Source organism: Molothrus ater, chromosome 9, assembly GCF_012460135.2.
Source record: "Molothrus ater isolate BHLD 08-10-18 breed brown headed cowbird chromosome 9, BPBGC_Mater_1.1, whole genome shotgun sequence".
NCBI lineage: Eukaryota > Metazoa > Chordata > Aves > Passeriformes > Icteridae > Molothrus > Molothrus ater.
In genome coordinates this window covers 7,847,648-7,863,321 of record NC_050486.2, presented here as the reverse complement: position 1 = coordinate 7,863,321, position 15,674 = coordinate 7,847,648, and the positions used below count along the sequence as shown (strand labels likewise).

The 15,674-nt window shown below is 40.4% G+C and overlaps 1 protein-coding gene across 10 annotated transcripts in view; it reads left to right on the top strand.

Annotated features, from left to right (window-relative positions):
- Nucleotides 1–15,674, top strand: part of RC3H1 (ring finger and CCCH-type domains 1) — a 74,106-nt gene that overhangs the window by 48,988 nt on the left and 9,444 nt on the right. For 2 of the 10 annotated variants that reach the window (XM_036387607.1, XM_036387605.1), the window contains exons 15-20: nt 779–989; nt 2,860–2,950; nt 3,066–3,201; nt 5,151–5,294; nt 5,841–5,956; nt 6,930–13,939. In XM_036387607.1, coding sequence (XP_036243500.1) covers nt 779–989; nt 2,860–2,950; nt 3,066–3,201; nt 5,151–5,294; nt 5,841–5,956; nt 6,930–7,080 — 849 coding nt within the window. In that variant the 3' untranslated portion in view covers nt 7,081–13,939. Of the gene's footprint in view, nt 1–778; nt 990–2,859; nt 2,951–3,065; nt 3,202–5,123; nt 5,295–5,840; nt 5,957–6,926; nt 13,940–15,674 lie in introns of those variants that run through there. The other 8 variants (XM_036387606.1, XM_036387604.1, XM_036387603.1 and 5 more) reach the window with 5 other exon arrangements.

The window sequence follows — 15,674 nt, the reverse complement described above, 5'->3', positions numbered from 1 at the left end:
TGGACTATACCAAAGGTTGTAGCCTTTAGACAATTTTATTGGTGTAGTGGTCCCACTTACCTTGCTCTTTTTGTTCTACTGTGCACAATTTTATTTCTTTAGCCAAGTCTTAACTTGATTTTGGCAATTGTTACCATTTTACATTTTGTGGTAGCCAACAGATAGCTTTCCTACTTAACTCAGCTCTTGGAGGACAGAGTGAGCACTTTGTCTCCTCATATGCTGGCCCATTAAGGTATTTGAGTCTGAAACTCAGTTAGAAACCAGGATGTTCCAAACAGTACTGCTGCTTTATGAAAAGTGCCTGAAAAGATATACCAGACATGTCCAAGTAAGTGTGGTACTGAAAAACTCCCATTCTGAGTCATTTGCAGGCTGTTAGGTTATACAATTCTTAGCACTGGGCTTCAGAGGAATTTCTTTTTGATTCTAGAAGGAATGTGTATTCCTCAGAGATGCCCACTTGTCTCTTCTTTGAGTTTATATGAGGGGGAGATTTTCCCCCCTTCTCTTCCCTTTCTCTGTCTCAGTTTCCATTTGCTGCTGCTCTCTTCTTCTGGATTTGATCACAATTTTTCAGCTTTTTCACTGTGGTGTTGTAATGATCATCTTAAGGTAGGCCATGAAGGAGATGTCCCCTCTGACTACAAAAACTAGTTGAAAAGTGAAGGGAATAGAGAATACAAGAGAAACTAACTGCACTTAGCAAATTGTGGGAGCAATGTGTCCTGTTGGTTTTGGAATGAGTTTTGGAGTGCCTTTTCCATGTGTTGTGCAGAATGTGGACAGTAAAGCCATGCGTGAGCAGCGCCTGGACATGCAGCGGCGAGCGGCCGAGGCGGGGGACGATGACCTCATTCCCTTTGGAGACCGACCAACTGTGTCAAGATTTGGGGCCATCTCCCGTACTTCCAAAGCCATGTACCAGAACTCTGGGCCCATGCAGGCCATGGCAGTTCAGGGAGCTGCCACCAAATCCATCATTTCAGGTATCATCTGTGCTCTTGGATTTTATTGACTGTTTTTCTGTTTGTTGCTGTTTTCTTTACTTGCCTGGAAGACAAGCCCTGTAAGCTTGTGTCTTGTCTTAGAAGTACAGCTGTGGTGTGTGTTAAAATAACTGCAGGTAGGGTTATATACTAAGACTGAATTCAGAGCAAGGTTGCCACAGCTTTCTGAAATCACTTGATCTGGACAAGAGGAGACTGAGGGCAGACCCCGTAGCAGTCTACAGCCTCCTTCCAAGGGAGTGCAGAAGGGCAGGCCCTGATTTCTCTGTAGTGACCAGTGATAGGACTGGAGCTGTGTCAGGGGAGGGTTAAGTTGGATATCAGGGAAAGATTTTTCCCTCAGAGGGTGGTGGGGCACTGAACAGGGAATGGTCACAGCCCCAGGACTGCCAGAGCTCCAGAAGTGTATGGACAGTACTTTTGGGTAGAGTGTGGGATTCTTGGGGTGTTTGTGGAGGGCCAGGAGTTTGGACTCCGTGGTCCTGGTAGGTCCCTTCCAACTTGGGATATTCAGTGATTCTATGACATGTTTGTGCATACACAGTGTATTTGTTAGTGATGTGTTGTTGCTGTTTGGAAGAAGTTACTTTGTTCTGCCAGTCCCTCTGATAGAAAGCTTATTTTAAATCTGTAGCAGCAGAATCCAGAAGCCTAGCACTTTCCCAAATACACTGTGCAGAACCATTGATGGAGTATTGTACTGCTGCTCTCCTGCTTTATGGGTAGCTGCTCCTAAAACTTAATTCAGCCATTGTCTCATGTACTGTTAGGCAAAGTAAAAAAGCAGAAGTAGTTCATTTCCAACACATCTATTTTCTAATCATGTGTATAATATGGCCTTCTGTCTTACTCCAAAAGATTGTCTCTTTCTTGAGGTGCACTACATAACCTTAAGAAAATATTGAATTATTATATTTCCCCAAACTTGCTTCTAGCTCTTTCAGGCAGTGATTTTTTAGACTTTATTACAGGTGAAAACTTAATCTTTAAACTGTAGTTACTGAGCTATGTCAGAATTATCAATGAACTCCTGAGTCTTTCAGGAACTTCAGTAGTAAAAATAACTACAATCATCATGTCTGTAAGTTTTTTTCTGTGTTTGCTCATCTGTGGAGGGATAGAATGTGAGAAAATAAAGATAGTGCAGAAGGTAGTCTCACACCTGAGGAGTTGCAGCTGCACTAATCACCAAAGATTAGGAACAGGCCTGCCCTTAACAGGCCACAGCTGTGTTCAATAAGAATGAGTGCTACAAAAGCTTGGGTTAGCTGGGTGAGAAGGGAGTGGAGTTTGTTGGCTGTGCTGTGAGAGAAGGAGTCAGTGCTGTGAGGAGCTGCCTGTGAAAAATCACCAAGAAGGTATGGGACTTTTGCAATAAGATGACAACACTCACCTGCCTGAGTATCTGAAGTCCTTCACAATCTCAGACTCTGGAAGGCTGTCACAGACTGTTAGTCATACAGGAAGAGTCGTGTATCAAGCATGTGAGACCAGTCACAAAGAGTATTTCTGTGTTCATTTAATCAGAAGAAATGTTCAACTTCTCATAATTAGAGGGCTGTCTAATATGCTGACCCATTAAGGTGTTTGAGTCTGAAACTCAGTTAGAAACCAGGATGTTCCAAACAGTGCTACTGCTTTATGAAAAGTGCCTGAAAAGATACACCAGACATGTCCAAGTAAGTGTGGTACTGAAAAACTCCCATTCTGAGTCATTTGCAGGCTGTTAGGTTATACAATTCTTAGCACTGGGCTTTCTTCTTCTTCTCTGTCTAGTTCTGTGTTGGCTGAATGACTGAAAGGGTGATTTTGTAGTAATGCAATGTGGTTCTCTTCTGTTCTCTGGTAGACTACAGTCCTTATGAAACTCATGGTGGCTGGGGAGGCTCTCCATATTCTCCTCATCAAAATATACCTTCTCAGGGACGTTTCAATGACAGGTAGGATTGCTGTATTTTTTCTTTTCCTTTTTTTTTTAATTTCTTTTATCTATTTTTTTCTGTGCCAGTGGAGCAAAGATTTTTTTTTAAATCTCCTTGTTTTCCAATCCCAAAGGGAGAGGCTGTCCATGTCAGATGTGGCTGCTCATGGGAAGCAGTTGCCCTCAGCTGAACGGGAGCAGCAGCTGCGCATGGAGCTGCAGCAAGTTGACCATCAGATCAGCCAGCAGACCCAAATGAGGGGGCTGGAGGTTGGTACCAGTATTTGGAGCAGTGCTGGGGGGTGGGATGGAGGGAGATGAGGCTGGTAAAGCCTTTCAAGGGCTGACCTTTGTAGTGATACTCAGTAGCAATACTTGATCCTGTGATGCCAGGCATCAGGGCTGTGGTGCAAGTTCCAGCCTTTCTGCTCAGCAGCAGAAACTTCCCTGCACTCCACTTGCACATCTACACTATATTTGAATCTGAAGTCTGTGCTCAGTCTTGTTTGCTGTCACTCTCTTTTTCACTCCCTCTGTGTTCAGCTCTACTCAGAGGCAAACTTGGGGCATAGGAGCCTGTTCTTCTTGACTTTACTGCTGCTGGAAATGTCTGATTTTATGTACAGAAAGCCATGAGCTTCATCTGTTTTGTGTTTGGCTTTGTGTTTGTACCTGTTTCTTCCTAAATAGCACAAACCACAAGAGTCAAGAAAGTAAATATGTAATATATTTAGCTTGAAAAATTAAGGCTTAATACTTTATGGCTCTTTGCTTAGAAGAAATGTAGTTGTAGCATAAGGAAAGATGAGTATGTGTTTGTAAAAGAATTAATGAGCTGAAATATTTCAATTTTGTGAGATAGGAGTAATGTCAAGCTATAATGAAGGAATAGTTTTAGAAAGCCTTAGTTACTTTTTTCCTTTTAGGAAAAATCAGTAAGTATTTACCAGAAAACTGTTCTGGGTACCTCAGCAACTATTTGTGTTAACATTTTCCCAGAAGAAAATGCTGTAAGTAGTGGATAGCAGCTTCTGCTGAAGCTATGGTTAATTAAGATCACATGTTACAGAGGAGGGTGATTGCAGATTAGTTTAAGAGCTCACAATTAAGTCACAGCAGTAGTTGCAGTAATATGCATTTGTTAGTTACTTGAAACATAGCTTGTGTTCTTGTGCTCTTGTTTGGGAATGAGAGGAGAAAATGTTTTCAATCTTGCATGTCTGCATATGCCATAATACAAGAGTACTGGAAAGTTGCAAAACCTGTAAGTGCCCTTCTCCTGCTGATCATTGTTGTGATTGAGTCAGTGTTAAATCCTACAGAGTTGAATGTTGGGCCTTGATTTTGGCATAATATGAATTTTGCAGAATTAGTTATTTTGATTAAGAACAGCTTTCAGTTTATCTCTTACATCTAAAGCTGCATGTAGAAACTGGAAATCAAAGAGTCTTCACTGGTTTGCCTATTACAAGGTTGCAGTAATCAATCAGCCAGAGCATGAAGAGCTAGATCATTTTGCTTTTGCATTTTATGAGCATTTCTACTTAAAGACCAGCCAAATGCTGGGTTGTGTGGAGTACAAGATGATGTATTTAAATGCAGAGCCCACACTTGCAGAACTGATTCACAAGTGTTAGCAGAGTTTTAGAATGGCTGACACGGCTACTGCTTTTAGTAACTTGTGAATGACCATAGTCACTTGCCTCTCTCTATTCCTGTTTCCTAATGTGGGTCAGTAGAAACCTACATATTGACAGCTACATCTCTCAAGATGATGTAAGAATAATTCTGAATAATTCTAGCTCTGCTGTAGAATTAGATAAATTCTACTGCTGTAAATAAAGCAGCAGACTTGCTTATCTGCAGTTCTCTATTGTTGAACATAGAGCTCAGAAGAGAGTAATGTTTTTGTTCTTGGACTTAGTTTTGAGAAGGGTGTGACACATGAAGAAAACACATGCAAATTTATGACAGCAAGAGGTATTTAACACTGCTTGTTTAAAAATTAAAATACTTGTCCATCTCTACAGAAACATGCTGAAAGTTGCATTGGAAGTGATTTCAATTGGGACATTGTGAAGTGTGGCCTTGGTTTTGTAAAGGAGCAATACTCTGGAATTATGGCCTTAGAGCTCTCTGTGCTTGGTGTGTTGTGTGCTCAGTTGTGTATGTGCTTGGCTTTATGCATTTAGGCTGTTAGTAACAGGCTGCTGTTGCAGAGAGAGGCGACTACCCTGGCAGGCCAACCACAGCCCCCACCCCCACCTCCCAAGTGGCCTGGGATGATCTCAAGTGAACAGCTGAGCTTGGAGCTACACCAGGTGGAAAGGGAAATTGGGAAGAGAACCCGTGAGCTGAGCATGGTGAGTGCTGGGGGTCTGGGAGGCAGAGATGCAGTGCAGAGCCATTCACCCGGGCAGAAAGGCTCCCTACACAGCTGGAGTCATCCATCTTCCTCCTCACTTCTATTCTTCAAAACCTCCTGAGGAGTTTCTGGAGTCTTCTTCATGAAGAAGTTTAATGTAGCCTCTTTAAATGTTAATTTGTCACCATTTGAAATAAGCATGGTGTTGACTTTGATGGAAACCAAATTGTCTCCAAGGTCCCTGTGCCATGAGCTCTATAAACTGCTTTAACATAGTCTGCAGGTACAGGCTAGTGTTCAGAAGTCTGTGTGCTGTTACAGTCTGTGGCCTTTGCTTGTTGTTACAAGGATCATCCCTTCCTTTTGGGAAATACTGTGTCCTGAGAGGATGAGCATATCTAAAAGTCTGTTTTTGTCTCATGGCTTTTGTGGGTTAAACTGTGTGACTGCAATTCACAGGCCTTCTTCATCGTCCCTAAGGAATGAAATCTCCAGTTCTTTCAACACACTCTTAAAGAATTTTTCATCTGTCCTTTCTTTAAAGGAGAGCCAGTCTTCACTGGATATGAAAAACAAGCTGGGCACCACTAAACAGACAGAAAATGGACAATTAGAACCACAAAATAAGGTTCCAGCTGAGGACCTTACACTGACATTCAGGTAACATGGGCCTTCAACCTGTCTTTGTGTAACAGGAGCCACTTCTTCAGGGCTACTCTCCTCTTGAATAAATACCCTTGCCTCACATCAGCTCTGATGAGGAAGCACCTACTAGACAAAGAGACTAAAAATCAAGTTTTTATAGTGCAGGTATGAATTAAGGACCTCTCTAGCTGTGGAGTAGGTGAGTGGAATAAGACTAAATAAATTAACGGAACAGAAGACTTGCAGAGAGAAATCCATCTGGGCAGTATTGGATGATTAGTAGGGAGAAGCAGGAGTTACACAGCCACCACAAAAGAAATCCTTATCTGCTGTCTTGGTTTCAAATAAAAAAAAAATCTTCCAAATGTGAAAGGTATTCCATCCTGCTAAAGTTTGTGATGTAGATGTTGTCTAGGAAGGCACAGACTTTGAAACTACGTTCACTTTCAGCTGTCAGTAGTGGACTTTTATCTGTGTAGGGGCTGGGATTGATTTCACTTCACATTTAATAGTTGGAAGAAGATCTTTTTAGGAATGCTGGAAGTCTCTACAGCAAGTATTTTCAAACAGCCACAAGCATCTAGATGTATTCAGGCCAGCAATGAACAGAGAATCTTGCATGTTTGCATAACTTCACGTGAGCAGTTTGGAATATTAATATTTATTCAGAATGAGCATTTTCATATTGCTGATGAAGTCTGTGCCTTCTTTTTATGACCAGTTCTAGAATTTTGTATTGCACCATCAGACTGACACTGCCAGAGCAGTAACTAATTTTTCCATATGGTGCTATGAAAGTAATGAAATCAAAATAACTGTTTATATTTTTAAAATTGGGGTGGGGGGAGGGGAATACAAATTATCATGAGGTAACTTAAATATTTTAGAATATGTACACTGAAGTCCTCTTACTTAAAAATCAAGGGAAAATCTCAGTAATTGCTTCTTTTGGCCCACTTCCCCTTTCTCTTCAACTTCCCTTCAGCAGTGATGTTCCAAATGGATCAGCTTTGACCCAAGAGAACATTGGGCTCCTGTCCAACAATATGGCATCTCTCAGCCTGGCAGAGGACCCCGAGGGAGGAGGAGATGGCCATGACTCCCAGCGAGGGGGAGTGACGCCCACATCTGCTCCATGAAGCGAGGCCAGCACACCCTGGAGCTCCTTCTGCTGGGGTGTTGGCAGCTTCCATCTTGTGTTTTTTTTCCAGGGATGATTGGATAAACCCAGGAGCAGCAGTAGTAGCAGAGCAGCAGGTCCAGAGGCAATGTGCACAAACACAACTACTAGAAACAAATCCTGCACATAGTTCACATTAACGCATTTTTTAATTAAAAAATGAAAATTAGCAGTATCTGCAAGCAATTCAAATTAAATTTGTTTTTGTTCTGTGAATGAACTTTATTTTAATAACTTTGGACGCCTTGAATCCCAGGGCTTAAAAAAAAAAGATATTATATATATATACTCTGTTTGATTAATTGTATGATCTTAATGAAGTAGGTTTTCTTTTATTTTGGTATTATTACATACCCAGTGCATAATTCCTTATTTACCTTACTACAACAATTTGGCCGCTTCCTTGTGTGGTTTAAGGGTAAACAAGGAATGAGGGTTAGAGAGTGGCTGTGAATTGCAGTGTCAAAAGATGTGCAGCAAACTTCATCTTAACACAATTGCTCCCATTGTGGCCAGGAACTTAACCTGAGCTTCTTGCTTAAGTTGCTGAATTTAAACTACAAATGACAGAGTCTTTGCCAAGGTGTGGTCCTTCTTAAAGGCTGGCATTATTTAAGGTCTGTGTATGTTAGAATCTGACACCTGAGTACCAACCTGCAGTTTGTCAGGCCTGCAGTGAATCCACCCTGGGTTCCTGTTTCGTGGGGGAAGAATTGCACCAAAGTAACCACTGAAGGTGCAGCACAGATCTTGCCACAAGTATTGAGGAGCAAATTTTGCCTGATAGATCTAATACTTCTCCAAATAGATGCTTTGTGGGCATAAGCCAGAGTCACAGTGTCTTTTGATTTTATTTTTTTGTTTAGATTAAAGATTTTGTTCTTGCTGCACATTTTTTTACTTTTTTGGCATATGCTGAGGTAAGATCCTGGATATGAAGACCTCTTGAGAATGACTTTTCAAGTGCTGCTCCCTCTCTACCTTCTTGGCCTGTCCTCATTTTTTTTCTGGGTTAGACTACTAAGTGGGAAAGCACTGGTTATGTAATAAATTACTGCATTGCTTTGGTTGGGTAAAGCAAAAGTTAATAAATTTTCTTGGGTTTTAGTTTTTTTCCTTAACCTTAACTCCTGCTGAGGTTCTAGCAACCTTGGGCTAAGCTTTGCATTCATCATACTGTTAAATAAAACAACAGGGGGGTGGGAGGGGATACAGTCTCACTATTGCCTACCAGTAGGAGAGTCCAAACAGAAGACTCTTTTGAGTAGCAATTATTTAATTTGCCCAGTCAAGGCACCGCGTTTATATACTATTTCACATTGAATTTGATTATGCCCTACAGACCTGGCTGGTCAAGGATTTGATACACATATTGGCTTGGGATTCGAGCTTTCTTTTTTATTTAAATAAAAATTTATATATAAATATATATATACATATATACATAGTTATATCTGTATATATATTGGGTATGTTTTAAGAATTTTTTCGCATGAGCGCAGCTGTTGTGATCAAATGTCTGGGAGGTAGAAGCACTGAATGAAAATAAAAGCATTTTTTCGCACATCCCCCCACACTTTCCATGTGTCTTAACATGGGTTTATTTCACTCTTAGTTCAACTTTGGCCTCTTAATTGCCTGGAGTAGTTTGAAGCTTGCTTTTTTCTAATGCCTCTTTTAACTTTTGGCAAAGAATCAACTTTGCACTGAAACAGCTTCATCTCCCCTTGCCCCTATCCATCTGTATCTCCTACTTGAAGCCAAGCATTCCAGCCACTCTCCTTGGAGCTGAGCAGAACTGGGGTGATGCAGCTGGGAGCCTGTCAGGTCTGTTCCTCCCTTCTCAGCTCTGGGCATGAGGAGGATGAAGGTCTTTTCCTGGCTGCCTGCTTCCAAGTCACCTGACACAGGCCCTGGGCCCTCTCACCCTTCAGTGCAGAGCACCACCCTCAGGTCAGCCTTCTCCTGAATTTTAATTAGTTTGCTCCTTCCTGCTGTGTCTTTATTAACACAAGGAGCTCATCTTAGTCAAGATAATTAGTGCAATATTCTAATCTAGGAGGACAAGCCCAGAATGTGCCTTTTTTAAACCGTAGTAATTGTGGATGTAAAATTAATTTTCAAAGATGGTTATGATAGGTTGGACACTACAGATTCATTTGTAATACTAGGAAGAAAATCTAGAGGGGTGAAAACCTCATTACCTTTTATTTCCTAGTTCCCTCACCAGGTTAGGGATTATTCTTTTCTCCACATTTTCTCCTGGAATTCTTCAGTAAGCACTGTTTAAGATTGCTGGCCTACATATGATGAATGCTTCCAAAATCTGTGGATTAGAAGGGGGACCTTACTGGGTTTTTTTCTCCTTCATCCAGCTCTCTGTGCTGTACTTTGTGCATAATGTCCTTGTTGTGATCAGTGTGTCCAGGTGAATGCCCTGTTTGCCCAGAATTATCATTTGGCTTGTTAAATAGTTTACTTACTATCTACTAACAGTATTGATTTTCAACTTTGTTTCATCCCCTCTTCCTCTTAGCCTTTTTCTGCTTTTTTTGCAGAAGTTTAGTTGATTAAACAGATAAAACAGCAAAATGCAGTGCATACTCTTTAAGTTTTTTCTGGAAACTGCACCTAAAATGTTCCGGTTTAGTGGAAAAACTGAGAGAACGTGGGGGACAGCTAGCTCTGTAAGTAGTGGCAGCATTGATGTTTACAAGCATGAAAATGTCTGGAGTGACTCTGTGTCTTCCTGCACTCACTCCTGTAGCCCATCATTGTCCCAGCTGTACAGGAATTCTGGCCACCTCAGTGAAATTGCTCTTGGCTGCCAAGTGGTTTAGTTCCTTCTGTTGGGCAAGAAGCAGCAGTATTACCATGGTGTCAGGGCACTGCTGCATCCTTTGGTAGGTAGGTTAAATATTCTGCTGCACCAGACAACTCTTGATATGTGGGTTTCAGCCAGATGGACAGCATGGACAAACCTTGAGAATAGGAAGCTTCAAGTGGTAGGTTAAGCTTCAGTGTGTCAGTGGTTCAGTCAGTGTATAGATGATGTCTGTTTATTCTGTGGTGTTATTTCCCTCCTTCTGTCGACATCTCATCTATCTGTCCTGTGACCTAGTTCTTTTTTCCTGGCAATAGGAGAAGTTTAAACTTTTTCTTCTGTCCTTCTTGCATGCTGTCCTATTTCAGAGTAGGACTTCTTTTCTGTAGATCAGAGCACCTTTCAAGCTAGCAGCACTTTTATCCCTGTTCTTCTCAAGTTCTTCTCTCTGTAGTCTTTTCTGAGCCGTCTCTCCCCTTTTTGTGTCTTTTTCTCCTGTGGCTTGCCCATCCACCCTCCCTGATTGTGTAACAGTGACAGCTTGCTGCCTCAAAACAGAGCATTCAAATGAATTCGCTTAGCCAATAACTTCTGTGAAGTTGCCTTTTCTAATGGTGTTATTACTCAGTGATGCACAAATGTGATATTGCCCCTACTGGTAGGCAAACAGGGGATCTGTATAAACATGGTAAACTGCTGTTTTTCTTTAAAGGAGAGCCAAAGACTTGTGCTTTACACTTTTTTTTCCCCCTGGTGTAGCCATTTTGATTGTCAGACATTTGTGTAGGGTATTGTGAGTTGACTGTATTATCCTAATAACAATTTCCAGAAGTTAATGATTGTCAAGCCTTGAATTGTGGAAAATCATTCCATTTAGTCATACAATTTGCAATGTACTGAGATGTATCTGAGCTGTTGTGATGTGTTTTCAGTCTCTCATGCACTCTCTCAGCTGACTGAATGGCTCTTTTAGAGAGGGAGAAGGAACATAGAAATGTTATAATCCAAGAAGCCTTGTTTTTAAATGTTTCTAAATTTAATACTGATTGAAAATTTCTTCAGTTACAGTAAAAGATAAATCTGTGTTACAAATATGACTGACTTTTAAGTCCACTGGGACCGAGAAGATTTGTGAAACACTAGCATTGCATTAAATTAGATGTGGAAGAACCAAACTTGTGATGATATTGTCTCTTGACAGCATGGACTGAGTAAGGTGGGGCAAGTTTTGTACTAGAAAGGGCCAGGAGTGAGGCTTTTATTAATACAAGAAAGCTGCTGGCATTTCCCTTCCTTGAGCTACTCAAACTCTCACAGACTTCTTACTAAAGTTTTTAGGTTCAAAGAGAAATCTTTTAAAGTCTGAGTAGCATAAACCCTCATTTCCACTGACATTTATGATTTTGGACTATAACAAAGCAGACTTACAGGATAGTTATCTGAAAGACTCCTAATATAAAGTTTCTTTCCTGGACTGGCTCTTTTAGACCTGCTTTTATGAGAAAGAAGAAATGCCATGCCAGTGTTCAGGAGGCTCAACAGTGAGAGTGCCAGCCAGCTTCTCTGCTCAAAAATGGGAGAAAAGACCCAAACATACACAGTGTGCAAGTTTTTGTGCTTGTCTCTGTGTGTATGGAGAAGTGGTTTTGGTCCTAGGATAGATAGAAGGAGCACAGAGCAATGCTGCTGGGGCATGATGTTACCATCATATTCAAATTTTGTCATCATTCACTTTCCAAAACACAGCCTTCCATTCCTGCTTCCTGGTGTTGCTGATTTAAAAACAACCAAAAAAAGAAGTTAATGTGTCAGCAACTTAATTTCTTGTATCACAATAAATCAATTTCCCTGGGAGGAAAAAGAGAGCAAGAGTTTTTGAGTTGCCTACATGGTAATGGAGTTATGAACTGGAAAAACATCCACCTTGCTTGAGTAAGTGTAAACTGAATTTCTGAATAAAAATGAAGTAGCTCTTCTGAGCCACCTTTTGTGTACAGCTGTGGTGCCAAGAGATGAGTGATTGTTATACAGATTATTATGTAGCACAAATTGATTTGCTCTCAATTCAAATAGACTCTTAAAATGTCAAAAACTTCATTGGGAATTTTCATTCCCATAGTGAATTGTTACCAACTGCATTATTTTCTATTGGAATGTCAGGGGATGACAGAGACTAAAGTTAATTCTAGTTATACAACATAGGAAAGGGATTTGGGGAAATGTTGTCCCAGCAGTGTCCTTCTACAGTTAACATGTGGCCTTTATTCTTCTGTAGGAAGAAGAATGTAACTGCTTAGTGTTGTCACAGACTTCAGAGCACTTCTTGTGATGCAGGTAGAGCCTTGGTTAGTAGAGAAAGGAGAACAAACTTAACAGTTCTTTTCTTTATAATTTTATTTCCTATTGGCAAGTGTAATATTGTTACATGGGAAGTGTGCCAAGCAAAGAGGCTGCAGCATTTTCTGCAATTTCCCAATATAAAGAGCACATGGCAATGTGGATTTGTCTGCATCAGGAGCATCACAGTCATTGATGCTTAAAACATGTGGCCATAATAATCAAAATTGGATTCCTGTAGCTTAGTCATGTGAGTAATTAACTGATCTTTCCCAGGCAATCTTTGCAATTCCAGGGAGTTTGTGTATGATATTTAGTGCTAATTGCAAGGTATTCAGCAGTTGGGAGGGTTTAGGTGCCTAACTTCATCCAGCAAGGCAGCTTTTCTTGGATACACTGGTTGGATGTTTTTATATGCCAGGAAAGAACTGTTTTGAAGATCTGCATGTTTTAGGTAAACACAATTGTTCAATTTGAAAAATACAGTATTGAGAGAGACAGAAGCAACAGGTAGTGCAGTCTTTGGAAATAAAAAACGTTAGACGTGATGGAATTACATGTAAAATGCATATGGGGTAAATGTATCTGTAAGAGGAAAAAAAAATATTGTGGAGTATTTGATGCTCAAGAAATTATTTGCTTCTTCATAATATTGAAAATATTTCATTAATAGTTCTGTGGCAGACAGTACTCACAAGTCTTTGGCATCCAAACCAGATTGTATATCAGATGGATCCCACAACTGGATGTGTGCACTGACCTCTTTATTTGTAACTTTTAAAAAGAAATTTGGCAGCAGCCTTTAATAAATGCATGAAGCAACCTGAGAGGAAGAAGCAATCCCATTTACATCACAGCTGCTGCACAGGTCACAATTGGTTCATCTGCAGCCTCTCCTGAGTGAAGCTGATCAACATGGGCAAAACTAATCACTTGGAGAGTTTCCCTAATCTTAAGGAGTTCCCATTCCCCCTTCAGCCTGTGCTTGCTGTGTAAGCAGCTTCCATGCTCAAAGGATCTTTCTTCAAGTCAGCTTAGCAGCTGTTCTGTAGCTTGGCTGTTTTTCCATATTTTCTCTAACTGGTAGCATTGTGTTAAGCTCTTCCCCTCATTGTATTTGTTGCTATGGGGAGGAAGAGGTGAAGCAAGATGTGTGAGAGGAGGGAGGAAGAATTGTGGGATATGTATGACAGCTCCCACTTCTTTGAAATCATCTACTTCCAGTTGTGGGATTTCTCGATATATGATTTTTTTGTGGTTTTTGTAAGTCTAATTTTCTTTGATCTTGTTAGTTCCTTACAAGTCTCCCCGAGACATTCTGCAGTCATTATCACCTTTTTGGGTGGAGTTTATTTTATTTTTTTGGGTTGTTTGTTTTGTTTGGTTTTTTAAATAACTTTTTAACATTGGTGCATATATGCTTGGGATAGAGCTCATGTAATTATCCAATCGTATTGATTGTATGTGATTGTGCCCTGCAGAGGTATATTTAACAAAAAATAAAATAAAGGATAGCCTAGGTAATAAAGGAGACCATGAAATTTGTTGAGTCAGGTTATGAACTATTTCTTAAATTTTTATAGGATCCTAGACATGTGAAATTTCATCTGCTGTTTTCATGAATCAGTGCTCAACAAAATATCATTCATTCTCTCCTTGTGGTTTTCCTTGCTTTTCTTCTCCTTCTGCTGTTTTCTTACTTTCCTGTTCTCTTTCCCAGAAACAAAAATCTCAATCCTTCATGGGAATGGCTGGCTCTGGGTTGATAATGTGAATAATTATTGTTTGTAGCTATCAAAACATTCACAATAGGAGTAGAGATGAAGTAGAATGTATGAGAATTCCATAAATTGAATTCTCTGCAAGCTCAGAGGAATTATGAAGTTTTATACATACAGGCCTGGTCACGGAGGAGATGTTCAGAGGTCCATGGGGAATTGCTATGTATTCTCCAGGAAAGGTTAGATGCTTTGCTACCTCTTGGGAAAACTGAGATAACAAAAGGAGTAGAAGAAAGTTCTCTACTCTCTGTGCCTTTACTCCTCCAATACTTTTTAGACTTGAAAGGAAAACTTTCTAGGTACTCTGCTGAAGTGGAACAGAATGCATTGAAGGAGACAAAAGGCAAGAGGATCCGGAGATCTGAAAGTCAGTATTGGTCTTCTTTATTTAATTCTCAGACCTTTAGAGCCAACAGTGTCACTTTTGTGTGAAAGAACAAGGGAGTAGAGACCTACTGTACATGAATGGTAGTCACACAGGAAAAAAATGTTTAAATGCTATTTCTTCTTCCCTCTTCTTCCTTTTCTCCCTCTTTCTCCATGACTCCACCTTACTCCCACAGAATGTCTGAGGGTCCTTTGAGCTGCAGATTGAACAAAAAATAAAAAGTGGAAAAGTGATTCACTATGTGGTTTGTAAATAGATAGAAATGTCTACAAGGTCTTACCTGCTTTTCTGTCAGCATTTATATTAAGTGATAAATTAATGAAGAACACTTTGAAGTATCTTTTGTTTTCTGTCTGGGATGAAAGTACATTCTTCTAAATTTTGTGTGAGGTGTAAGACTGTTGGACCATCTGAGTGAGCTTTTCACCAGCTCAGGGTGTGTGTTCTCTGCCAGGATGGAGCATAGGAGATGCCAAATAGCAGAGAAGCCACATGTCTCCTGGGTTTGGTCTGCTCTCTTCTGACTTCACCTGTAAACAAAGTGGCTCCTTCACCTGGTCACCAGAGGTGAACAAGAAAAGATACTCAAAATAATCAAGTTTTTTTTAATTGCTCAGAGTGTACATATTTTAAAATCAAACCCGCCCCTTCAGAGCAAGAAGTGAGCAGGATTTGTCTAATGTTGAGCCTGGTTTGGAACTTGCCTTAAAGTGAAAGTAAGTTTTGTTCCACAGTCTGCTTTGTGGTTTTTAGTCTTCTCCTTTCACACTTTTTTGTGGTCTTTAACAAGTCATTGTCTGTAAATCTGAAACTGGATGAAGCTGCTGCTTCACTGAAAAACTGTTCCTTCTACTCCAGGGCAAGCACAGCCTTCTGCCCCTTGAGTTTGTGCATAATGTTCATTACTATTGTTTATTATTCTTGAGCCTGGGCACCATGGATCAAGGTAAGGTGTGTTTTGCTGGGCTGAAGCCCATCACTGCTCATTATTAGGCCCCCTCACAATTCTACACTTACTTGCTAGATGAGTCAAAGCATTCTGTTCCTATAAAGGAATTGTATTTAGTGGGAAATCCAGCAGAAAACTAAGTTTCAGTTGGTGATGATTTCCTTACCCTTTCTCCCACTAGTCTGAGGATTCAGAATCCTCATGTCGTGACTCACTTCAGAAGGGAAAAAAAAGAGAGCTGAATTCCAACAGTGGCTGGCTTTTAAAAGGAAGA